At 42.0% G+C, this 24,112-nt stretch overlaps 2 protein-coding genes across 3 annotated transcripts in view; one reads left to right on the top strand and one right to left on the bottom strand.

The window, feature by feature from the left end:
- Window positions 1-516: 516 nt before the first annotated feature.
- On the bottom strand, window positions 517-8,186 carry dcaf8 (DDB1 and CUL4 associated factor 8). The gene is made up of 13 exons (XM_070974482.1): window positions 7,888-8,186; window positions 7,315-7,388; window positions 7,125-7,220; window positions 6,191-6,828; window positions 5,858-5,998; window positions 5,675-5,769; window positions 5,252-5,362; window positions 5,010-5,140; window positions 4,414-4,521; window positions 4,043-4,173; window positions 3,791-3,910; window positions 3,148-3,264; window positions 517-2,723 (listed from the first exon to the last, which is right to left on the bottom strand). The coding sequence occupies exons 2-13, from the start codon at window positions 7,349-7,351 to the stop codon at window positions 2,616-2,618; spliced, it is 1,833 nt and encodes a 610-aa protein (XP_070830583.1). The 5' UTR covers window positions 7,352-7,388; window positions 7,888-8,186; the 3' UTR covers window positions 517-2,615.
- A 2,474-nt stretch (window positions 8,187-10,660) lies between these two features.
- Window positions 10,661-24,112, top strand: part of LOC139338834 (guanine nucleotide exchange factor VAV3-like) — a 49,574-nt gene continuing 36,122 nt past the window's right edge. For both annotated transcript variants that reach the window (XM_070974111.1, XM_070974112.1), the window contains exons 1-8: window positions 10,661-10,872; window positions 14,954-15,070; window positions 20,588-20,646; window positions 21,363-21,428; window positions 22,142-22,259; window positions 23,129-23,218; window positions 23,587-23,655; window positions 23,735-23,838. In XM_070974111.1, coding sequence (XP_070830212.1) covers window positions 10,669-10,872; window positions 14,954-15,070; window positions 20,588-20,646; window positions 21,363-21,428; window positions 22,142-22,259; window positions 23,129-23,218; window positions 23,587-23,655; window positions 23,735-23,838 — 827 coding nt within the window. In that variant the 5' untranslated portion in view covers window positions 10,661-10,668. The remainder of the gene's footprint in view (window positions 10,873-14,953; window positions 15,071-20,587; window positions 20,647-21,362; window positions 21,429-22,141; window positions 22,260-23,128; window positions 23,219-23,586; window positions 23,656-23,734; window positions 23,839-24,112) is intronic.

Genomic DNA, 24,112 nt, shown 5'->3' with positions numbered 1-24,112 from the left:
GACCTGTTGAATAAAAATGTAATGAAAAGATCATTTCTGAGGTTTTTGTCATTTTTCAGCTTTAGCAAGCAGAGTCCATAAATGTGCTGGAGTTGGGATTGATCCCAGTTTTGCTGATTATCATCAATAAAACTCCAATCATCGAGTTACCTCTCGTCTGTATGTCTTCATGTTTGCTCCTCTTGGTTTGTAAAATCAGGAAGTGGACTAGAACTAAAATGCAACATTTCCCCTCATTTGATTGGGACCAAATGAGCTGAACTACAGGTGTGAAAGCGCCCTGAATCTCTCTTAAGTCACCCAACTTAATGAAATTTGCTTTGAAAAAATGAATACTTGCACAGAACACTGATCACTGGCATTAATCTGAAGACAAAACTAATAGAATGAGCTTTCACATATTAATACTGCTCAAATAAGAGGTGACTACAGCCCCCACATAAAGAATAAGACTTTGTGTATGAATCAATAAATTAATAAATGAGTATATCTAAACAAGACCATATGACGACAACATCAAGAGCACTGTTTTTGTTTATTGCACGAATCGTACATATTTCCAACTGACCTGGTAGAACGCAACATTAGGCAGTGGTGGAAAAGAAATTGTTCATCAAAAGCCTTATTATGTATACAAGATGCCAAAAATAGCCAGTGGGAAAATCTGGGTAGAACTGTTTCAAATGATGGATTAAGATCTAGAAAGGAAATACTGTTTTTTTTTTTTTCCTTGAACAAGAAAGACAAACAAAACTTTGATACTTGAAACGACAGCAGTTCTGTTCTTAACAGACAGATGTCATTCATCAAAGGAAAAACTGAGCAAAAATGGTGCCTCAAGTCAGCGTTTTTTTTTTTCCTCTGGATTTTAAAAGTACTTTGTCCTCATATAGAATATAAACCTCTGCATCAATACCAATCAAATGTTTTGACATCTTTTTTTTCCTTTTTTTGAAGTCAAATAGCATTTGCTAAAGTTGATTTTTTTTTTTACAGTTTTAATATATATTTATATATGTACATATAAATTCAACTAACTAGAGTTCTCATAGAAAATGAGAAAAGCTGGACTTTATCGCTCTCACACAACAAATGACTGGCAAGCATATTGACCCTACCGCTCCTTCTGTCCTCCTCTTTGAGCCGATGTTGATACAGCACAGACAGGAGTTTCCTCACAAGTGCTAATCTGGCTGCAAACACACGACCTGGTTCAAAGGAACTGAAAAATGTTACTTAGCAAATGATTTGAGACTGTTAGCATCACAGAAGGATTTGAAGGAACCACAAGCAGAGTCCTGTAATAGTCCAATCTTGATTGGCACACGGGCAGTCTTTCAATTATGGTTTGATCCAGGTCGGTTCTGGCTCTTTAAAACTACAGTCCCCCAACAGAGCCCAACATCAGTCCTTATATCCTATGCACATGCTGAACACCGTCTACTTCTGTATTTTCATGTTCGACGACAGAGGTGAAGTGAAGAGTTCCTGTCAAAGATGGGTGTCAAGGTGAAGAGGGAGGAAGAGGAGGAAAGGCTGGTGGAAGCAAAAGAAACCTTCCTTTGTCAAAAAACGCTCAAGTGCAAAAAAAACCCCCCCGCACTCCAAAAAATTTACGAAACTAAACTTCACTGTGGGTTTTCCGAGGAGATGCAGGACGAGATGAGAGCTCTTCCCTCCACGATCACGCGCTCGGTGCACGTTTTGTCTGTGTCTCAAACTAAAGCATCCCTGATTCGAAGTGCACTCAGCAGTGAGGGGGAGGGCGATGGAAGGAGGAGGGGAGGGGGTCGCTGAGGGCAGCATGTAGGGTGATGCAGCATGTAGGGATTTTTAGTAGTCCTCAGAGAGAAACTGGGAAAAAAAATGCAACTAGCTTCACAAGCTCAGGGCCAGAAATCAGTATGAGACTGGGCGATACACGGAGGGGCACTGGGGTTTCCCTCCACGAGTTCAAATCTTGAAGAAAATCACATTTAGGGGATGGTCTGAGGGTACTGGTACTACGCCATTCCTCCCTGCTGCACCCCTCTGTCATCAGCACAGAGAGCCCAAGAGCGAGAAGTGTGTTACTAAGAGAGAGGGGGGTGTTGTGTGCTGGTGATGTATAGCTTCCTACAGGGCGCCTACAGAGGAGGTGCTTGTTACCATACGTGCACACCACATCGTCATGGGGCTGGGCAGAGCATATAGATCATGTATGGACAAGCAGGGGCCTCCAAGTGGTTTATAGGGATGTAAGCACTCACTAAACCTCTTTGTACAATTCTCAAAAATCAGGATTCTGGAAGTGTGTCTGCAGTCTGTAGTCGCCATCCGAATACTCACAACTGCTGGGAAACCAGGCGTTAAGCATCTGTGTCACGCTGCTTTCAAATCTATGTTAAAGTAAATGTGTGTGTTTATCTGTTTGAGTTTGTATGTGTGTAAAAAAAAAAAAAAAACAAAGAAAAAAACAAAACAAAAACCCAAGTCTGTGGCTCGTCAGTGTTTGAGTGTGCCAGTGTGTCAATAGTGCTTGCCTATGTGCATCAATTCAAGGGCAATAAAGTGTGTATGTATGTATGTATGTGTGTGTGTGTGTGTGTGTGTGTGTGTGTGTGTGTGTATGTGGCTCAGGAGGACATGCACTGGACGTGGTCTGGACCTCCTTCCTCTTCGTCAGAGGAATCTGGAGAGCTCCAGGACTCATCTGTATCTGGCTCTGCACCCTCACGGCGGGTCTGAAGCGAGAAAAAGAAGAAGAGAATGCAGAAACGTAAGAAAGAGGCTGAAAGAGACAAAATTTTGTCCCTTGTCTATAGATACATACGCAGATACTGTGTCTGTGACGGGTTCCTATGACCAAATTTCATTGGACAGTGTCCCAAAGACTGTAACACCAACTGTATCCTTCATACATACTTCATCAGGGGCACTCCAGAAATGTAGAATAACTTGCTATAAAATTGAGGGACCAAGAAAGAAACCTTTAGTCACTACTGAGGTTCAAGCTCCAAAAACACTGAAGCCTACATTTCCCATAATGCAACCAGTGGGATGTTTTTGCTCAGCCCTGCCTGCCTTATAAATTCCCACATCTTTTCAACAGCGCACCCCGGAACACGGTCAGTGTTTCCGGGTTTGCTGCGGTGTCTGAGAGCTCACCCTCGGGGGCCGCCTGTTCCTCATGTGCCTCATCAGGAACCACAGCAGCTGGGTGTCATACTGGTCGCCGTGGCGCACGCTGTCCTCGTCGCGCTCCCGCTTGTTTTTCTTCATCACCTTGACGAACACAACAATTTTTATTTATTTATTCATTTTTTTTAACAGGTCTGACTGAGAGCAGCGAGAGCATGCAAACACACCTCTGATACAAATCCCATTACTCTTCCAGGACTTCTCATAAAGTTTTTACAGCCTTAAAGAACAGCCTGTTGTCTCCCTGCAGCCAATCATTACATAAGAAAATGTACTACAGTCTTATTTCTTTAATGACTTGGACCTTAGCTGTTGTACTTTGTGCCACCATTCCTATTCTACATTATGGCACTATTCAGAAAAACTGCACACAAAAGCAAATGTGAGCATGAAAATAGCCACAGTGCAGAGCTACTGCAGTGCTGTACCACTGTTTTGCAGTGCAATGGAGAATTATGATGCAAATTCACCTTCATTCCAAATCATACTGTCAAATAAGTGGCTTAGACAAATAAGTTAATCTGGGTTTGTTTAACATCTGTCTGCACCACCTGTCAGCGCTCATCCCCGTGTCTCTGAAAGAAGTGCAGTAGACTAGTAGTAGAAGTACCTCTTTTAGGCCCTTCAGTCCTGTGGGGCTTTCAGCGGTGGGGGCCCACAGTTTGATGTCATGGTCCAGCCCACTGGTGGCCATACCTGGCAGATGTGGATGCGGCTCCAAACAGTTCACCTGTAGTAGTCGAGGATAGAGAAAATGACCGGGATGATAAGATGAAGAGATACCGTCTTTTTGCTGCACATGAAAGAGATTACAGTCGAAACGCCGCCAACCACTAGTGTCTTCTGCCTCTCTTTGACTCACCACTCCTCCTCTGTCTCCCTCCATAAACTGGACGATGCGAGCGGAGTACTTGTCCCACAGGTAGATGTGTCCGCAGTCACTGCCGCTGACCACGAACTCACTGCACGGCCCGTAGAAGTTAACCCCCTTCACTGTGAGAGACAGGTGAAGATGACACAGCGTGAGCTAACCACACTCGTCCTTACAGTCCTGCAGGATATGTTCAGGAAATAGTCATCGTCCAAATCAGAACAGCAAGGATAATCAGCTGAACGCTTGTGAAGTTGGGCTACAGTTGATAAGTTGGATTTCTTAAACTGTGTGTAGACCCAAAGGGCGCCTTTTTACCACTGCCATAAATGATTGCTGTAATTGGGAACGGAGCTGAACACCTGTGGCATTATTGCGGTGTCCCTTGTATCTCCTGCGATAGTCGGCCCCGTCGCTGTGGCTGGAGTCAAACAGGTAGATGTCCTCGTCGTTGTAACTGGCCAGGAGCTCTGCGCACAAAAAGGATCAAACGGTCATTTGTTCGTTCCCTCTGATGTCAGAGAGGCTGAGATGAGGATGATCTGGACTTTTCATCATACAGAGATGATCCCGACAAACAGATATTCACTGAACCCGACCTTTCTGCTGCAAAGACGAGAGCGCCCAACGCTTTACATTCAGTGAGACTCACTCTGTTCGAGTGCCACTGATGTTGCATTGCGGTTGCATCAGAGAGGCTAAGAGGGGCAGAAGTTTTCAGACAATGAACGAAGAAAGCATCCAGCGCAGGGCTCATTACTTTCAATATTTCTACAACATCTTAAGAACAGCATGAGAAATTAGGCGAGGATGAATCTAGATTTGAAACAGGATCATGGAGATTGCAAGAAAATTAAACACGTCACAGGGATACTGAATTATTACTTTACATCCTGCATGCGAGAAATTCAATCTGCTGTGCTTACGACGTGTGCGAGAACTGCTTTTCTCTCTTTACCTGTGCCGTCGTGACTATACACAAGGCAGGTTATGTTGGTTTTGGACTCGCTGGAAACCAGATGTGAAGGGCAGAACTTTTTCAGTACGCCATTGTTGTCATTCTCATTGATCTTCCTCTGGTCGTAGATCCTGAGGAGGGTGAAGCGGAGAGAAAAGAAGATTAACAACAATAGCAAACACTGTTTTGCTATTCCATTATCAGAGACGTAATCAGCACTAGAGCGACGTCCTGGTTCCTACCTCACATACTGGTCTCTTCCACCCACAGCGAAGTGTTGTGTCTTCGCTGGGTTGACAAAGATGGTGTACAGCCCTACTTTTTTATCGCCCTCCTTTACAACCACCAGTTTACTGCCACATAAATGTGAGGAGACGAGAAGGAAAGCAGGTATTAGCTCCGGCAAGGGGAAACCTTTTAGACAACATTTGAAAACTGGCAAAGAGGAGCGTGTTTAAAGGTGGACGTTCACCAGCACTGACTGAAAGAGGACACTTGCGCAACAGAGCAGAGTTTTATCAACACCTCTGACTGTCTCAACAGAAATCAAACATTATGATTGTGGTAGCTTATTTTGCCCTCCTATTGCACAAGCCAGTTAAGAAATCCAATTCCTGCGGTGACTATATTTACACTTGGTAAACTTCAGTAATGGTATCACTCACTTGGCGGGACGGTCTAGACGCAGGTCAATACCGAACACCACGGCGTCCTCTCCGGCGGACAGAAAGGAGCAGGGGGAGTCTGGCTCCAGGGCCAGCTGGAACACAAACAGGGTCTTAAATGCGTCTGCCAGGGCTGCAACTTATGGCACAAAACGCTCACGCACGCACAGCGCAAACGCTCACCTTGTGCGCCGCCCCTTTGTGCTGCGCCACCCGCTTGGTGTTCTTGCAGCGCTGCGTGGCGGAGAGCTCGGCCACTCTGATCTGCCCGTCTCGAGCGCACATGGCCAAGGTGGAGTCTCCGCTGTGAGGCAGGAACTTCGCCTGTGTACGTTAAGGGCAGGGAGAAGACTCATTTCCAGTTTCTGACCACAAAGCACTTTAATTCTGTGTCTGTATCCTGTCTTGCAAGTTTTATCATTTAGAATTGATTAATATGAAATAATCACTAATCCTCACTGTTAAATCCATTTTCACCTGCTGTTCCCTCTCTTGGAGATTTCTACTTTGCCTTACCTGAAAGACATTGCTCTTGTGGCCGCTGTCAAACTCCAGCTCAGCGCGGCGGATAGCCCAGTCCCAGATCACCACCCGCAGGTCATCGCTGCCTGAAGCCAGGCGTGTGCCCGAGGGGTTGAAGTGCAACGTGTTGACGCAGCCCGTGTGCCTCTCCAGTCGGCCCTGGAGCTCCAGCCTCTGCACGAGGCCGCGGGCTCCGCACACGCGCCTCACGAACTGGTGCGAGTCCCTGCCGATCTCCCTGGAGCGCAGCGAGGGCACGGCCCGCCACACGGGGCCACGCAGGTCGCGCAGCTCTGCCCCCAGCCACGCCTCCATAGCCTCATCGTCGTCTTCATCGTCCTTCTGTTCTTCTTCTTCTTCATCGTCATCGTCATCGTCGTCCGAGCTGGTGGAGTGATTGGTGCCGCCGCTGGGTCTGTTCCTCTTCCTAGCCGCCCTTTTCCCACCATCTTTATCCTTCGCCCTCTCCCGCCTGCCTCCCTCGCTCTCTCTTTCGCCATCCTCAGTCAGCGAGTAAAGGCCGCTGCCATCCATGCTGTCTGTGTCTTCTTCCTCCTCTTCCTCTCTGTTTGCCTCTCCTTCCACATCTGGCATGGGCTTGTCTCCAGACGTCTCTCCTGTTTCTTTGGGAGCTACAGAAATAGTGAAAGAGCGATGGAGGATAAGGTTAAGACACTGCAAACCTCACTGGGAGATCCAATGAGGGGTGAAAGTCTGCTGCATAAACTCTGCTGTAAGCAGCATCCATGTTAACGATCAGGGTGCAAAGACAGTGAGAATTAGACTCCAGCAATGTCAGGAGCAGCATTATCCTGGTAGTAAAGATATAAGCATTTAAAATGAACATCATTAAAGATATATTGAAGCTAAGTTTTAACCAAAAATGTCTGCAGCATGAGCTTTTTGAAGACTACAACTATGAGGTTACCATCAAGAGAAGAAGACTGCGTTTGTCCCTCTCTGCTCTCGGAGGCATCTCCCTCCTTGTGCTGATCTTCTCCCGGTTCTTTCTCCTCCAAACCACCTGATAAAGACAAACACGTCCTCCGATTAACTGTCAGCGCTGAGGACCGTGACAGCTCGACAGGTTATGGTGAGCATGAGCACTGATCCTTTACCGTTAAGCACGGTGGATTTGCCGTTCGCCTCAGCCATCCGGTCTCCTTTGTCCTGCGTCGACCCGAGGGAGAACCTGAGTGTCACACGCAAAAACAATATTCACGTTTTCAGTTAAACAAACTCACAAGCGCTCAAATTAAGACAACCTGCATGCAGAACTCAGCCGACATCGTTGCTCGCACTCGCTCAACTGTTGTCAACTACCGACGGCGGACCGTGTGCCGTGGGACACAAGTTACCTGTTAGCTCCGTAGCTTCCAAACAAACAGCCAGGCTAGTTTTACTACCTATCTACCGCCGCACATAACGACATAAACAAAATAACTCGACTGCTAGCTGTCTCACAGGCCTGACTACTGCTCCATTTTGCTTTGTGATGTTTTATTGTCCCTTTGCAGCGCTCGACTGACCGACACCGTTATTAACGGCAGCTAAGGCTAACCCGGCTGCGTGAAGCTAACACATTTCCAGACTTAAATACTGCTGTCAGTCCTGCTTCTTAAGCTATCAAGCAGTCAAAAAGCGAGCGAGCAGCTAGCGTTGGAGTGGCTAACTAGCACGGCTAGCGTTACCTCTACTCGAAGGCCCGACGAGGCGTACTTCTTAGTTTAGTCCTAATCTTTATTGCAGATTTATTTTCTCCACCTCACTGCTTAGCAACTGAGCTAAGTGCCTCGACAAGGGAGTCTCTGAAGGTGAACACACGACATCAGGTTTGCGTGCATAAAGCTTTTTGCAGAAGACAGACTTAATGCAAACTAGCTGCGTTCACACAAGGTTGACTGCTCTGTTTATGTTTTGACGGTTCAGCTTCTTCTTTTTTTATTTGGTTCCATTTCCGGTGTCGTGCTCGCTTCGTTTTTTTCTCTCCGGAAGTTTACGCAGGATAAATGACAGACCAAATAATAATAGAGACAATTTATAAATAAATAAAACAATAATCTAAATTATTTTTCTGAAATATACCACCTATTTGTTAGTATACATACATTTAGTGTGGGGTTAAAGTGTAAGCTATTTTAAATTATTCAACAAATTAAGCATTTTTTTTAGTGTCACTTTATTTTATCTATTCATTCATTTTACTCTTAATGGCTTATTTTCTTAATTCATTGATCAGACCCTGGGGGTAAAACGGAGCTGCTGGGTTCCTGTTCCCATTCTTTGAGCAACAGGTACAGTGATACAGTATATATAGCATATTAGCACAGAGCTTAATAATAATGGTGTTAAAACTAGCTTTTAGACTTGCACAGGGCTTTCATGCAGGAAACTATAAATCTTTTGTCATTCAAGTAAAATGAGGTAACGTTCATATCGTCATGTACTTACTGAAACCATGATCTTTTCCTAAATCTAACAAGTACTTTTGGTGCCCAAATCAAAGCAAAGCAAAGCACGACCGTCTCTCAACGGTAAGCGCGTTTATTAGCGAGCTTTATTTTGAAAGTATAACCGGACGTTGCTAACCGGTTGTTTTATATTATCATTGTTAACTTTACCGGGAAGGCCTGCACGTTGGTGTCCACAGTGCTGGTGAAAAAACTGTCAAATTTAGGAGCCAGGAATGATGCAGTCACACGATAATACTTTGTGGATTTTGCATTACAAGCAGCCACTTTTACATTACACATAGTCAGTTGATCCATTGATTTGTGCAGTTTTCAAAAGCCTACATTTCGGATTAATTGTAAACCTTATTATAAACCTACCTTGTTTGTCACTGAGCAGGCCAGATTAACCTGCAAATTGACCCTCTGGCAAAAATGAGCTCAGTTCGTTCAAGTGTAACTTCTACCTTTTTTTCTTTTCTACTCTTAATAATGTCCAATTAAACAGTTCTTATCTAACCTCAGCTACGGGGCAATTCACATCATATCTCATTTTCGGCATATGCTTTGCTGACATTAGATTAGGCGTTGGTTGGTGTTTGTGCAAGGAGTGTTAAGCACCATTAGGTGCTATGGCAGAGACTGGCCATTAATGAATGTGGGTTGCTATGCCAAATATCTGCAGATAGTATCAGATATATAGTGGCAGGTGGATAATTACATTGTATTGGAGTATTATTTTTTTTGTATTTGAATAATTAAGAGCAAGTTTTCTTGCTTAACCTACTACAATGAGCTGAAATGTATGAGCCTCCTCAGTGGCTAAGGAAACATCTGCCTCTCTCTCTCTCTCTCTCTCTCTCTCTCTCAGGGTAACACAAGATGGGATCCCTCAGCTTCCTTCCTGTGTTTATGTCATGGGGATGATGACAGTGATCTGCAGTAAATCCCAGGCCAGGAGGCTATCCTTGCCTCTGTTAGGTCCCTTGATTCTTTCATTTTAATGGCTATACTAAAACATAGAGATCACAGCTTCCCGGCATACAATGCCACAAAGAACTCAGATTATAGTCACCTGTCTATAATCCACATGGAATGTCAGCTGAGAGCAGGAGACTGAGGGGGAAGGATTATTCTGCAGCACATATATAATTAATACAAATAAACTATGTAAATGGTAGAACATGTGTCGGTTTTTTTTAAGTAGGCTGTTATAAATTGTATATTTTGGGGTTTTAGATTGTTGGTCTGACAATATAAACATTTAATGATGCCATTTTGGGTTATGCAACATGTGATGGACTGTTTTTACTGGAGTTTATAGATTGAGCAATGCAGAATTTACTGAACTGATAATCTACGTATTGGCTGATAATGTCAGTAATCAATTGTTGCAGCTCGAAGAGAAAGTTGACATTGAATGTGAAATAGTTTCACTTGCTGCCAACAGCTGGAGCTCCATATCTGAAGTTAAAATCTATGTCAAAACTATGCAAACCTCGAAATCAGGTTAACATATCAATGGTGGTGGAGATGAGAACCACCTGTCACCTCAAACTCCAATCTCAGAAATAACCAGCGTTCATTGAACCTTTCTGACGTGACACAAAACATTAGAAACTTCAAAAAAAAAAAAAAAAAAAAAGGAATATAGCAGGACTCGAATCATTAGATTCTGCAGGTGTAGAAACCGGCAACTCATTTCAGAAGTAAGGGGGAAACAGCCTACAAAGCTTAAAAAAACAAAAAACAAAAAAAACTCTTTTACGACCACCTCTGTGGAAATATGACAGCAGAAGGAAGGGGAAGTTCACACAGACAGGGGGTTTCACGGCAGCCTTCCCCAGCTGTGCAGCGCTCTTAAGCTGCAGCGGCTCAGTCTGTCCTCCAGAGGCGACGCTGGAGTTTGGAGCGACCGACGCACGGCGCTGAGCGCAGCTATCATGCCGCGCACAGGCTTTAAATAGCGATTAAGTTTATACATTTGGCATTAACCTGCTGTTTTCACCGCCCTCCGACAGCATGGAGTACTGGAGGCAATGCGCGATGTGGCTGATCAGCTGCAACGTGCTGCCCGCGAACCACCGGGTGACCGCGGACGCCGCGCAGGTGTTCGACCTGGCGCAAACCCTGCGGGACGGGGTACTGCTGTGCCAGCTCCTGAACAACTTGAGACCTCGTACCATCAACCTGAAGGAGATCAATTTGAGGCCGCAGATGTCACAGGTAGACCGATCTTGTCCGCGCTGCTTTCAGAGCAACTTGTGGTTGACATGCGCGCAGTGGAACTGCACAACTGCTGTGAAAGAGTAAGCGGGTCTATAAACATGCCATGGTAGTAAACCTGGAGTTAGATGACAACAGTAATGGAATGTGAGCACATGAAAAGACTCACAAGACAGCGATGCTACAAACAAATAATGATCTTAGAGGATATGAAGCATTGCTGCAGTTTAAACTACCCAGAAGTATATAACATAGTTGAAATGAGCTCAGTCTTAAACATCTAGGTGTAAAATGTTACATACAGCAGTAAAATGAATCCAAGCACATCATATATAATGATAAAACACTGACAGGGACCGTTTCTCTGCAGAATGAATACTTTTACTTCTGAGACTTATGTGAATGTAGCTGATGACGTGTACTTCAACTTAAGTAAGATGTTGAATGCAGGACTTTTACTTGTGGTGGAGTATTCTCAGTGTGGTATTAGTATTTTTACTTAAGTAAAGGATCTGAATAGTTCTTCCGCCTCTGGACGTCAGCAACAGGCGAGCCCAGTCAGTGTTAATTCATTAATAATAATCACCTGATCTTAATAATCAGGTGCTGAGGTTTAATTAACTCTGTTAGTGGAAGAAACTCAATCATTGTCACTTTTGTGCTCATGAACTGTAAAGTGTGTTGAGGTATGCACAAGCTGGCAGCTGCTCTTCAAGAAATGTAAGGAGATAAAAAACACTGAGGTCTTTAAACACACCGCCACAGAAAAAAAGTAGAATCCATGTAGACTTATCATTTTTGTTTTGTTGAAACACCTGCAGGCAACAGCTCTACTTTGGACACAGAAGTCTTATTGCAGAGTTATTGAAAGCTGAGGAGGAGTTTTACCCTTTAGGTTATTCCATGACTTTAAAATAGGCCAGAACATTGTCATTTATCATCTGTCAACAAGCATTATGTTCAAGCCCGGTCTGGGAACACAGAGCACATCCTTTCTCTTCTAGCTCCGTATCCCTGTTAACATTTTAGAAAATAATGCCACACAGCGATCTCTGACAGCTTCATTTGGAGATTACTATCAGATGTGGACACGTCTCCATCAGTTTAATCTTGCTGAATATGATCATAATCCCAAACTAATTTATTGTATACCTCTCTACATGCCTTTATTTATTTACCTTTTTTAAGATTTAACTTAAGACAGACTCTTTCTCTTTCTTAATGTCACTCAGCCTGTGAGACCCAAAGGAATGGCTCACGGCTTGACCTCTCTTTACCCATAATTCTCCCGTCTGCCGCTGGAGAGGCCTGATAAAATCCTGGCTTTGATCCACCCATTAGTTAAGGAACTTTTACTATGTGTGCAGAAGCTTGTAGTTCGCTTGCGACAGAGTACGAAGCTGCTGCTGTTATTTTGGCCAGGATGCTCTGGAAGAAGTGTAATTAAACTGAAGAAAATATAACAGCTTAATGTGGTGTCAAGCAAATATCACTTGAAATGCTGGAGACAGACATTTATAGCTGCATATCTCCTTTAGGGGCCAAATAAACTCCAAATACTCGCTAATAATTTTCATGCCTTTTTGTAACATGTGACTGTGAAACTTCCTGTCACTGACTTTTACCCACTTCATTCAGACAACATTGCCGGTGATTAGATCTTTATCAGTGAGACACAAGTTGAAAATGCTTCATTGTCAGACTCTGAACACGCTTCATTCCAAGAAATCTCCAACACACTTTTTAACATTTTAGAGAAGACAATGAAACGAAGCACATACACAAAAAACGCTCTAACATAAGTAGGCCTAATAATTTATTACAGGACTTCAGATGATGTTTTTGAGAGATGAGATTAATTTTTAGTTGATGTATGACAGATTCCTTAAAAATGATTTCATCAAAGAAACCGTTTTTAATGTTATCTGCGATAAATAAATGGAGACATCGAGCCAAAATGACCAGCTTTGCCTCCAGAAAGCTTCTGTACCAAATAGAATCCAGCTTCCTAGCCAGGCTGTGTTGTGTATGCTCTCTGTCAGTGCACTTCCACTCGTCTTTTATATTCTTGATAGACAGTCAAAGCAAACCCAGGCCGTAATGCGCTGAACAATGGATAGTCATAGCCTGCAGCTGTAGGGCATCTGAGCATGGTCGAGAAAGGCATGTGTGTCAGTGGGCTCCGGATTTTAAATGGTCCTTTCATTGTGCCCTGCTGACCCACGATCTTAGAAAGGAATCAAGGGCATGAAGGTAATGGACGGGAGGAAGAGAGTGTAGCGTACTTTGATGGAAATGCACCCAGAAGTGCTATTTTGGTCATATTGTATTTTAGGCTTAGGTGCAAACGTATAATATGGAATGTGACAATAAAATTCTGATGTATGGATCATAAATACAGACACACTCAATACCATCTCTGTTTTTGTTGCTTTCAAGGAGGCTTCAGCATCAGACCAAGCTATGCTGGTAAACATTAATACATATGAGCACAAATGAGATAATAAGTGATGTCAAAAGTTACAAAATAAAAGCATAAAAAGCATATCAAACCAGCAGGAAGAGGATTCCGACTAAATGCTGCATCAGGAAACCTCCCTGATGACCCTTCACGATCATTTTGAACATACTGCACCAAGAAATACACGCACTTTTACTTTATAGTTTTTAATCTGAGGAGCTCTAGAAGCAGCGTTTATTCTCAAAGTGAAGAAAGTGAATACCACCAGAGCACCAGAGCTGTGACGGTAGTCAGGAGCACGAAGCTGGTGGTGGTGCAAAGCCATCATGTAGATGCACTTCCTCCTCAGACAAACAGGGCCCCGGGGGGCAGAGGGGTGATTACAGGCGTCTCCACGATGAGCTGACGTGATAAAAAGGAGCCTATCTGTTCTCAAGAATCTTCGTGCAGCTCTGTTTTTACTACAAACGACCACACATGCATTCCCTAGTTTAGTCATCGCTTAATAATGTGCAAAACGGCAAACTATGATGCAGTTGTTTATTGTTAGAATACTTTACTGAGTGTATTTAATGGCTCGAGCTTGACTCAGACACCAACCTTGAGCCCAAACCCTGGACCATAAGAGCATTGTCTTTGTGAAAGCTTGACTGCACGCTTCCCACTGAGGCAGATCCTATTAGGAAGTGACACCAAAAGAGCACATGCTTAGCGGTTTTCGCCTCACACCGTAAAACCAGTTTTCATTTTCGTTTTGCTGTGTGTGAGTGCGGTTCACCTTCACTTTTAGAAAGGCAGCTTCCAATTTCACTGTGCTCTCATTATACCGTTAGTGTAATTTGGATCTTGGCTAAAATTACAGATCTGGAAAAGGCTTTTCAACTTTGCACAGTGGTATCTAGCCTTAACATTTGCAGGAGCTTGAATGGTAAATGGTAAATTGACTGTATTTATACAGCGCTTTTCTAGTCTGACGACCACTCAGAGCTCTTTTACAACACAAGCCTGCATTCACCCTTTCACACACATTCACACCATGGCTAGGCCACCTGCTCATTACAAGCTTTTAACCATTCTCACACACTCACACGCCAATGGTAAGCATCAGAAGCAATTTAGGGTTCAGTATCTGGCCCAAGGGAATTTTGACATGTAGGCTGCTGAGGTCAGGGATCGAACCACCGACCCTCTCATAAGTGGATGAAGCTCTACCTCCTGAGCCACAACCGCCGAATCTGTCTGAGATTTCTGCAATGGAGGCACATAAACTTTGCTTTTATGTGGTGCTCAATTCATGAAAAACTAAAACTATTTCTTCCATACAAGTACCTCCAATGAAAACGGTTGGCAGCTTATTTTATTTATTTTATTTTATTTTATTTGTTCTTCTGTGAGACACCGACCCTTTAAATGTGCATCTGGTTCAGGTGCTGGTAGTGAGAAACTACTACTTTTGAATAAATGATGTATAGAAATGATCTGCGTGGCTAGAAAGCACGAAAACACTGTTTGACCTGTTATTCCTAGAATTATGGATAGATGGAAGTGAAAATATACACAAACTTCTGCAAGTGCTTTATGAGGGTAAATGATACTAAATCAAATTTTTGCCTCTTGCAGTTCCTGTGCTTGAAGAACATCCGCACATTCCTGACGTCTTGCAATGTGGTGTTTGCGATGAAGAAAAGTGACTTATTTGAAGCCTTCGACCTGTTTGATGTGAGAGACTTTGGGAAGGTAACATGCACGTCTACTCTACTCTTCCTCTGCAACAACGGTCAAATTTCCTCTGTTTTGTTCTTTTCTGCTCTCATTCACGATTTTAGCCGACTTCTCCGCTAGCAATGAGTCACGAAAGTCTTCAAGCTTTTCAGGATCTCATACCTTTACAAGCTGTTTTACAAGGGAATCAGTTTGAGTGGCTGTTAATTTCATGAGACATCTATGACAGCTGGGTGGTGATGATGAGTGTGCCGGCTGGCTGTGGAATTAATAGTGCATTTTACAGCGTTTCTTCATTGTTCGGAAGTTATAGTTTTGGGAAAATTGGTGACACAAACATCAAAATTGTGTTCTAGTTTGCAAAACAGGAAATGAGTGTTATGTTGCCAAAACTCTAATTGCATCAAGAAAAAATCCTCAAAGACAGAAAGAAAAAAAAACAAACCTGAAACATCGTACTTCAAATCCTTGGTTTGCAGCATTATTCAGAAGTGAAAAATCAATATTTTTTCATGTATTTTTGTAATCTGCACACCGTGCCTGCACTTCTGTTCAAGCTTATTGCGAACTATTCCCTATACTGTATGAATTGAGAGAAAAGTAAACACACCTGCTGAAGGAGGACTAGAGATCATTTAACGTGAGGTGCATCACTGCATTGCTGTGTTTGCAATCTGCATCTGAACATCGTGGAAAAATGGCAATACATACTGTATGTCATAATGAGACCCAAGCGATATGGAGCCAGAGGTGTGACGTCTTTCCCTCTGATGGAGTCGTATGTGTGTGTGTGTGTGTGTGTGAAAGAGAGAGAGTTGAAGAGCATTCAGCGTTTGTCCCTCCGTTGCCTGGTCTTGCATGTTACTGGTGCACTTCTGCAAGGATTGGTCGACTTCTATTTACTGCTGTGTTATTATGAGAGCTGGTTTTGGTGTGTGCGTACACAGTGTTACCAGGTCAGTGGGTTTGTAGCGCACTCCTCCACTCGGCGGACTCTTGCTCGCAGCGCAGGAGCCTGATTTAAGTCTGCCGACGCTCACTCTGACCAGCCTTATTCCCACATTCCCTTACTTCAGTGCATGAGGAGCGTCTGTGGGTTATCCACAGGGAAAGACATTAATGTTTGTTTCTAAATCATTTCATGATGGAAATGTATTTGCTTTGTATTAATCTGCACGCAACATATCTATTTTATGATTCAGTGCATTTAAAATATGGAGGATTAATTCTGTAAAAGTGTTTTAATGAATTCAGTTGTTTTGCCGGAGAAGATACTGAATCTATTTGATTACAGTACTGCATGCAGTTTGAGAACTTTAGTTATATTTTGTTTATGTGTGAGCAAATTTTAATTAAAAGAAATGTTCTCCAGGCAAAAAGTATTTCAGAAGTCCTTTAGTCAGGCATATTATACCTGATTAAAACTTTTAATTCACTTCCCTGCAGACAGTAAACAGTGGTCCTTGGTTCTCTCTCTAAGTGTGATTGCATATTGAGCTTTGCGTGCAGTTTCCCACACAGACTCTTTTCTTTCACTTCGGTGTGTTGTGCTCTAAAGAAGCTTCCAGTTAATCTGGCTGCTGATAATCCCACAGGGGAGGTGCTGCCTCCAAATATGTACAGTACATCCAAGCCAGGCTGCATAATCTCAGTCATGTTCAAGGGTTGTCCGTCAAACAAACAAGCTTCCGGAGGGCAAAGATTGCGTTACATCATTACTTTTTTTTCTTCATTAGTTAAAAATATGGGTGGCTGCAGGTTGGATTGGCTCCAGGAAGGGTTGTACAGCCGAACAAGAAATGCTCAATCTCTTCCTTATTTTCCAGAAAACATCCAAAAGAGAACATCTCAAATCTCAGTCAGTCTAATCTGCTTGGGTTGTGCCAACTCAGCCCGTAAACTGAGCATTAGTCCACTGAATATCTAATGAGAGCTCTCTAACCTACATTCCTCTGCTGGGTTACTACAGGCTTCACCCCGGGCAGCCACGCTGAGTGCATGCAGCAGCCTGGAGGCCACAGAGATGAAGGGAAGAGGCAAGAAATGCGTTTGTTTCTTACCTCAACCTAAAATGACGTCTACCTTGACTGTAAAAGCAAAAGGTTTGCTTTCTAAATTCAAGCGAACAGAGAAGGATTGACTGTTTTACTGAAAGAAGCAGTTCAGTGTTTTTGTAAATACATTTATTCACTGTCTTGCCGAGAGTTAGATGACTAGACCGTACGTTAGATATGAGCCAGAATTAGCTTAGCTTAGCATAAAGACTGGAAACAGGGGGAAACAGCTAGCCTGGCTTTGTCCGAAGGTCACAAAATCATCTTTCCTCTAAAGCTCATTATTCAAAATGTTACATCTGGTTTGTTTGATCTGCTGGAGGCTTCATTGGTTTCCTGTGGGAAAATTATTCTGCCCAGTCATGAAATAGTTGGCACGTAACCCCCCATAATCCAAAAATGAGATGTTTTTATGATTTGGCTTTTGTGAGGATTAAATAAAAAAAGATACCTTTAATTTCCTTAATGTTCTTAGAAATTAGACCCATAGGATTTGATAATAGTTTATAGTTAATACGTCAATGTGTATAATGCAGATAACAAAAAGAAACATGTAACATTATACTCCACTTCGTCTCCCATTTGCTTTCCTTTTCTTGGTGCTCTGGGGATTTAAGATAAACTTTGTAAATAGGCCACACCACCTCGGTGGTTGGTCTTCAGCTCAGCTTGTGGCTTTACTTCTCAACTCATGCGGTTTAAAGTAAGTGTCAGAGCATCGCACAAGACAGCTGTGAGAATATTTTTAAGACGGCCAAGAATTTACACTTCATCACACCAAGTCAACAAATGTTTGATTTTTCTCGTTTTTTGTTTCTCTCTTCACAAACCCTTATTCTGCTTCTTCCTCTTAAATTATTCGTCCTACTAAGCTGATTAATCTTGCACCCCATCGGCTATCACAACTGTTAAATCATTTGCGAGAGATGTGATGCATGAGAATGAAATTTAAACTGATAGTGACAAAGTCACTATGCCACAGAAATCAAATCATTCATGTAAAATTTCCTGTCTTAGTACTTAATGTTGGGAAAGCAAAACCCAGTGGAGAATCTAATACCGATCTATTGTCAATCTATCACAGCACACAACTAAATATTAGGGCTGCAAGTACAGAACACCACATTTCACATGAGTGAAATCGTCTCACATCAAAGTCAGAATTTTCGTTTTGCTCTGTGGAAGACATAAAGCTGGTCCCTCACTCTACAAATAGGTCTTTCAAGTCACATGCACACCTGGGTTCAGCCAAAGCCACAGCGCGCACTCACACAGGAAGAGGCAATGAACTGCAGATAGAAGGGCTGTTATATCTAACCCCATCGACTCATCTTTTTTTAACCATGCCTGCGAATCCAAATCCTGAGAACAGAGTCGTTTGCTGGGCTGATGCTTGAAGTTGAAGAAATTATTAAGTGAGTGAGTTAACTGTCAGATGAATCACTGTCGTCTTCTACTAATCTGGCCATTTCTTTAGATAAAAGCATGACATTATTAAATTTGCTGCATATGTAATGACATAAAATGCTCGTTGCACAGTCTCCTGAGTGCGAACATCATGATTTTTACTATGGTGGCTTTCTATCATGTCATCTTCACACTTTATATTTCCCTTCAGTATTTCTCCAGGAGCATCTGCTGACGACAAGTTCCAGCATCGACAAGTTGATTATAACATCCTCCACTTGGTCTGTTTGGTCAGTTGTGATCTCGTATCTGTGGATGAAATTGATATACAGTGTCCATGGCCTCAGATTTGTACGATAAAGGAACACTAGAGATTATTATAGCACAGAATTTAGATCACTTCTGCTCTCCAGTTTCATTTGTGTTTGCAGACTTCAGACACATATGATGCATGATTATCAGTATTTATCACTATGAGGTGTACTTTTTTACGTGCATAATAATAATGTGTTTACTTAAAATGTGAAAAAGTGACTTTCAATTAATGGAAGTGAGGAAATTTTAATTTTAATGATATGTTATATTGGTAAAAGACGCAGAATGCAGAGGTTTTAACATGTTGATTTATTGATATAGTAGATCTATTAAGCAGGCTTCTCTCACTTTCTTTTTCTCTCTTTTTCTCTATCACACACACACACACACACACACGCACACACGCACACACACGCACACACACGCACACACACAGCCAGATGCAAAGGTGTGAGAGTCTGAGGTTGCATGACCATTTCCTGCAGACCATGCTTGCCTTTCTCTGTCACACTGTCTTCTGTCTGTCTATTTCTTGCTGTCCATTTGAGTCTTATGAAAACATGCATAATTTAAGTATAGTAATTTAAGATATAGTAAAAATAAAGACAACAAATTGTTGTGCACATTTCCACACAACATAACATTGCTATATATAACAAAGAGGAGTCAGGTCGTGAAGGCTCTCGCTAACCTTTCACATGTGGCTGTAGCTTGCTCTGACATATTTTGCTGCTATGATGGCAAATACAGATTTTTATAGTCTGAAAGTGAAGCAAATTCTTGGTACTTTATGCTGGTGAAGGAATCTAGCTTGTCAATTTATTTCTTTATTAGAAAGTGACAGCAGAGAAATTACAGAAAATGAGCGACATGGAGAGGCAGAAAAGGTCCTCAGCTGGATTCTAACAGCCAAATTGTAGTTCATGTTGGTATGTTGGTTCTTTAGCCACTCAGGAACCACTACTTTACATTTTGATAGAGGCAGCTGTCTATTTCTACCTGTTGAGACTTTGGTTATAACATTACAGCACCAGTCAAAGGTTTGCATTTTACTTGAATGAGAAAGTGTGTGCTAAATAGTTGCTAAGATGTTCCAAATATTTCTAGCTAGTTGGTTGCTCAGTCGTTTCTAGTGTGTTTGTGTTATTGTGTTTATCTCCATAGTTGATTGTGGGCTTCAATAGGTGTTTGCTAAGTCGCTGCGAAGCAGTAACTCGTTGACCGCTAAGTCATTGCAATTTCAGCCTCTAAATTGTGGATATTTTCTGTTTCTTCACTCCTCTATGACGGTAAACTGAATATCTTTGTGAACAAAACTAGACATTCGAGACTTAGTGAATCAGAAATCGACATCTGTCACTATTTTCTGACAACTTATCGATTAATCGAGAAAATAATCAACAGATTAATCGTGTGTGACACTATATCCATTAAATCTGTATTTAATCAGATAGAATGATGGACTTTGCGTGACGTGAGGCACCCTAATGTATTTGGTCTCAGGCACTCTATTATTAAGAAGCAAGTGGTGTATATCAGAGCTTTAAGAAATTACAACTTTCCCGGTCATAATTAAGGGTTGGATGTTGATGTGAATGTTATTTACAACCACAAACTGGTAATTACAATAACTCCAATATGAACTGAACTCAGCATTAGCATAGCGTAGTGTTAGCCTCTTCTCTCTCTCTCTGAGGCTCTGTCTATCTCTGAGCCTTTCAAAAACATGAATTAACACACCTTTTTTTCCCACCAGGTTATGGACACTCTATCCAAGCTCTCTCACACAGCAATAGCACAGCAGGGAGGATTCAAGTAAGTCACCCAATATTAAAAATAACGAAAGAGACTTAGATGTCTGTAAAGTTACTGAAATATGCTCTTGTAAAAAACAATGCTGACACATTAGAAAATGTGTCCTCCAACCCCCGAGTGCCTGCGCGTCCATTTCACCTCCACCTCCTCACACTTTTACACCGCAGCCACACTTCACTCACTAATTTCCACTAATTTACTTTATGACCAGAAATGAGAAACAGCGGTTCATTTTTTTTTTTAAACAATGTGTTACTTGAGTTTCAAGTAAACAAAACACAATCACTAACAACAGCAATATATCAAATATGACTGATATCCATCAGACCTTTCTTAGGATTAAACTACTACTACTGGAAGTTTTTTCAGTTCCATGTATTTTTTTTTAATTTGGATGTCTTTAATAGGACTACACCAGCATCCACTGAATGAGATAATGGGGGGTTTGCGTGTCTCCATTTAAAAAAACATTAGCCCCTTGGCCCCAATTTCTGGTTTTTAAGCGGCTCTGATAAATCTGTAAATTTGTCCAAACGAGTTGTATCCAACATGTGTCCTTTTCTGCTGCACAAAAACATTTTAGGCTGTTGTAGATATTTGAATACATTTTAATACATGAAAAGTTTCCTGCCCTCAGTCACTCATTAATTAGAGTTTCTTCATGGTGATTTTTCTGTTCGACACCGAGTCTCACGCTGCTTTGCTGTCATTTTCAGGCCATTCCCAACCGAGGAGAGCCTAAAAGACGAGGACATTTATAATAATCTGGAAGACTTGATTGAGTATGTATGAGGCTCCTCTCTGCGGGCCCATTACTGGTGTTGATAGAACATGATTATTTCGCTCAGTAGCAGAACCAGCTCCGCTTATCATCCAAGCTCTCCAGGGGTCTGGACACCCACATGTTTTGGTAAAAGGCTTGGCTCCATTTCTCTGTTACTGTCAGAGGCAACGAATGAGTAATTCTGCATGTTCGCTGAGTGCTTGCATACCACCCACATCAAGGCTCTGGATGGGTGCTGCTGACAGTTTGAATGACAGATAAAGACACACAAGATTAATATATAGAACATATGTAAAGAACAGATGCAAAATTGTATTATCTTTATATCACATTAGAGTTTCAGAGCCTGTTTTCTTTGAATTGTGTGTCACGCCTTTCTAAAGTATTCAATTATCATGCAGTGATGATGAGTTAATGAATATGAGAACAAGAGCAGCCCAAGTTATTCTTTGTGTGCTATTCTATTACTGTGTCTACGTTTCAGAATGGGAGAAAACTATTAAACACTGCATAAAATGTGTTTCCTTTTGTTAATATTTGTGCGTATTTCTCGCCGTTAAATGTTGCACTTTGCTTATAATTGTCTACATTATCCACAAATTGCTCCCCCCTGCTTTCACAATGCAAGAAGTAATTTGTGACTGATAACACAATTTAGGGACGTTAATATGTGTGTGTGTGTGCATGGTTGTGTTTGTGTACATGTAATAGTGAGAATGCCCCCGAGGACGAGGATGACTTGTACGCAGCTGTTTACGGTCTGGAAGAAGACAACGCAGGTGGAGAGATCTATGAAGACCTCATGAGGACTGAGCACCATCCCCCATTGGTACTGCAATGAGTCACAAATGCACACACACACAAACCCCCACACACTCAATGATGGGCAGAATACTTGAAAAAAGGTCTATTACAATCTCAGTTTTGATGTTGGAATATAATCCACAAAGTCCTTACTGCTACAATTTCATTCTTCAATTTCTCACCTGATACAGTTACAATAAATGGAGTATTGTAGCTGGTTAAGATAACTTTAAGTATTTATTTGTTCTGTTGGATAACAGCGTTTCATATTTTACAAGCTCGTCATGTTTGTATGTAGAATTTAAATCCATTACAGTAACTGGAGTGCACATAAAACAACATTTTCACTGAAATGTATTGGAGTGGAAGCATTAAGTAAGATAAAATGGAAATAAAGTACAAGTACCTCAAAACTGCACTTAAGCATTGTTAATGAGTAAAGGTGTACCACAGGGGTCTATTTTGGGCCCATTGTAACTTACAGTTTGACCTTTGCTGTTCATGTAAATGCGTGACAAACAGTTTCGACTTAGATCTTCTTCAGGCAAACGTCAAAGAAAAAACATATTTTTTTGGATGCAGTAATCAACAAATTACTATCACCTCCTGGTCAGCAAGCAGCAACATGAGATGGCTGAGGTGCTTATTCGGAGCCTAACAGTGTGCAGACCTTTCTCCTTCGCGAGAAAGCTTCGTTGAGCTTGTAAATAGTTTGTTTTAAAAAAGAACAAAGAAGAAGAAGATTTTTTTTCTGATGTTATCGCATTCTGAGCACATACTCTGAACACACGCACTTTCTTGCCTGCAGATAAACATGAAAAAGAAAGTCAAGTTTGTCTCCATGGGATAGTCATTACTGAGCTACGCATTCTAAGGTGTGTGTCTTTCCAGAAGCAGGCGGAGGTGGATGTCCGGAGCTGCTGCCTTACGGAGATCAAACAGACGGAGGAGAAGTACACAGAGACTCTGGAGTCCATTGAGAAGGTACCGACCCTCCTTTAACTGTCTCCTCTGCACTGAGATCACTTTTACACGACAAATGTTAAACGGTGGATTTTTGTTGTTGTCGAATAATTAGGTCATAGCCTGATCTACTGTAAGTGTTTAATTGATTCTTTTTAACATTGAACACATCATTGTTTTTCACCACAGGAGGTGTCGAGCTTCTTTCAAACAGAAAAATCAATCAGTAAATAAAGCTAATTCAAATGTGGCACCATTTCAGAGAAATTCTCACAGCTTGTTATGAATTAGCATGAGGATTGTTTCCCGTTGAACGATCACTCATTGAGGGAGTCTGTGCAGAAGAGCTCAAATGCTTCATTCAGGTTTTTAATTGTTTCTTTCTCCAGTATTTCCTGAATCCTCTGAAGAAATTTTTCTCTGCGGCTGAAATTGACAAAGTTTTTGTCAACATTCCAGTAAGTTTCCCTTCTTGTCACATGACCTAAAGTTAAAGGTTTTTTGTCCAGATGCTGATTTCCTCTTTCTCTCATGCAGGACCTGGTTAAAGTTCACAAGAGCCTGATGGTCGATGTGCAGGACTCCATCCTGAACAAAAATGCCTTAAATCTCTACCAGATTTTCATCAGTTACAAGGAGAGGTATTCACTCATTTACTTTTATAGTTAGGCTGCAGGGAAGCTAATTTCACTTTCATTGTTTGAGTTTCCTGGGGTGTGTTTAGAATTTATGAAGCCATAAGTGAAAAAAAAACTGCCTCTTGCTCCCGTTTTGGGAAATTATTTCTTAGTAATCAGCTTAACATGAACAGACGGGTTCATTTAACTCGACCACTATACTTACACTTTGTAAAACTTGCTCAGTGTCCCAACTGTTTTGGAATCAGGGTTGTATGCTTCACTGAGACATTTTGAC

The sequence above is a fragment of the Chaetodon trifascialis genome, chromosome 11 (assembly GCF_039877785.1).
Source record: "Chaetodon trifascialis isolate fChaTrf1 chromosome 11, fChaTrf1.hap1, whole genome shotgun sequence".
Lineage (NCBI taxonomy): Eukaryota > Metazoa > Chordata > Actinopteri > Chaetodontiformes > Chaetodontidae > Chaetodon > Chaetodon trifascialis.
The sequence above is the reverse complement of the archived record's forward strand: the minus strand, read 5'-3'. Positions and strand labels throughout refer to the sequence as shown.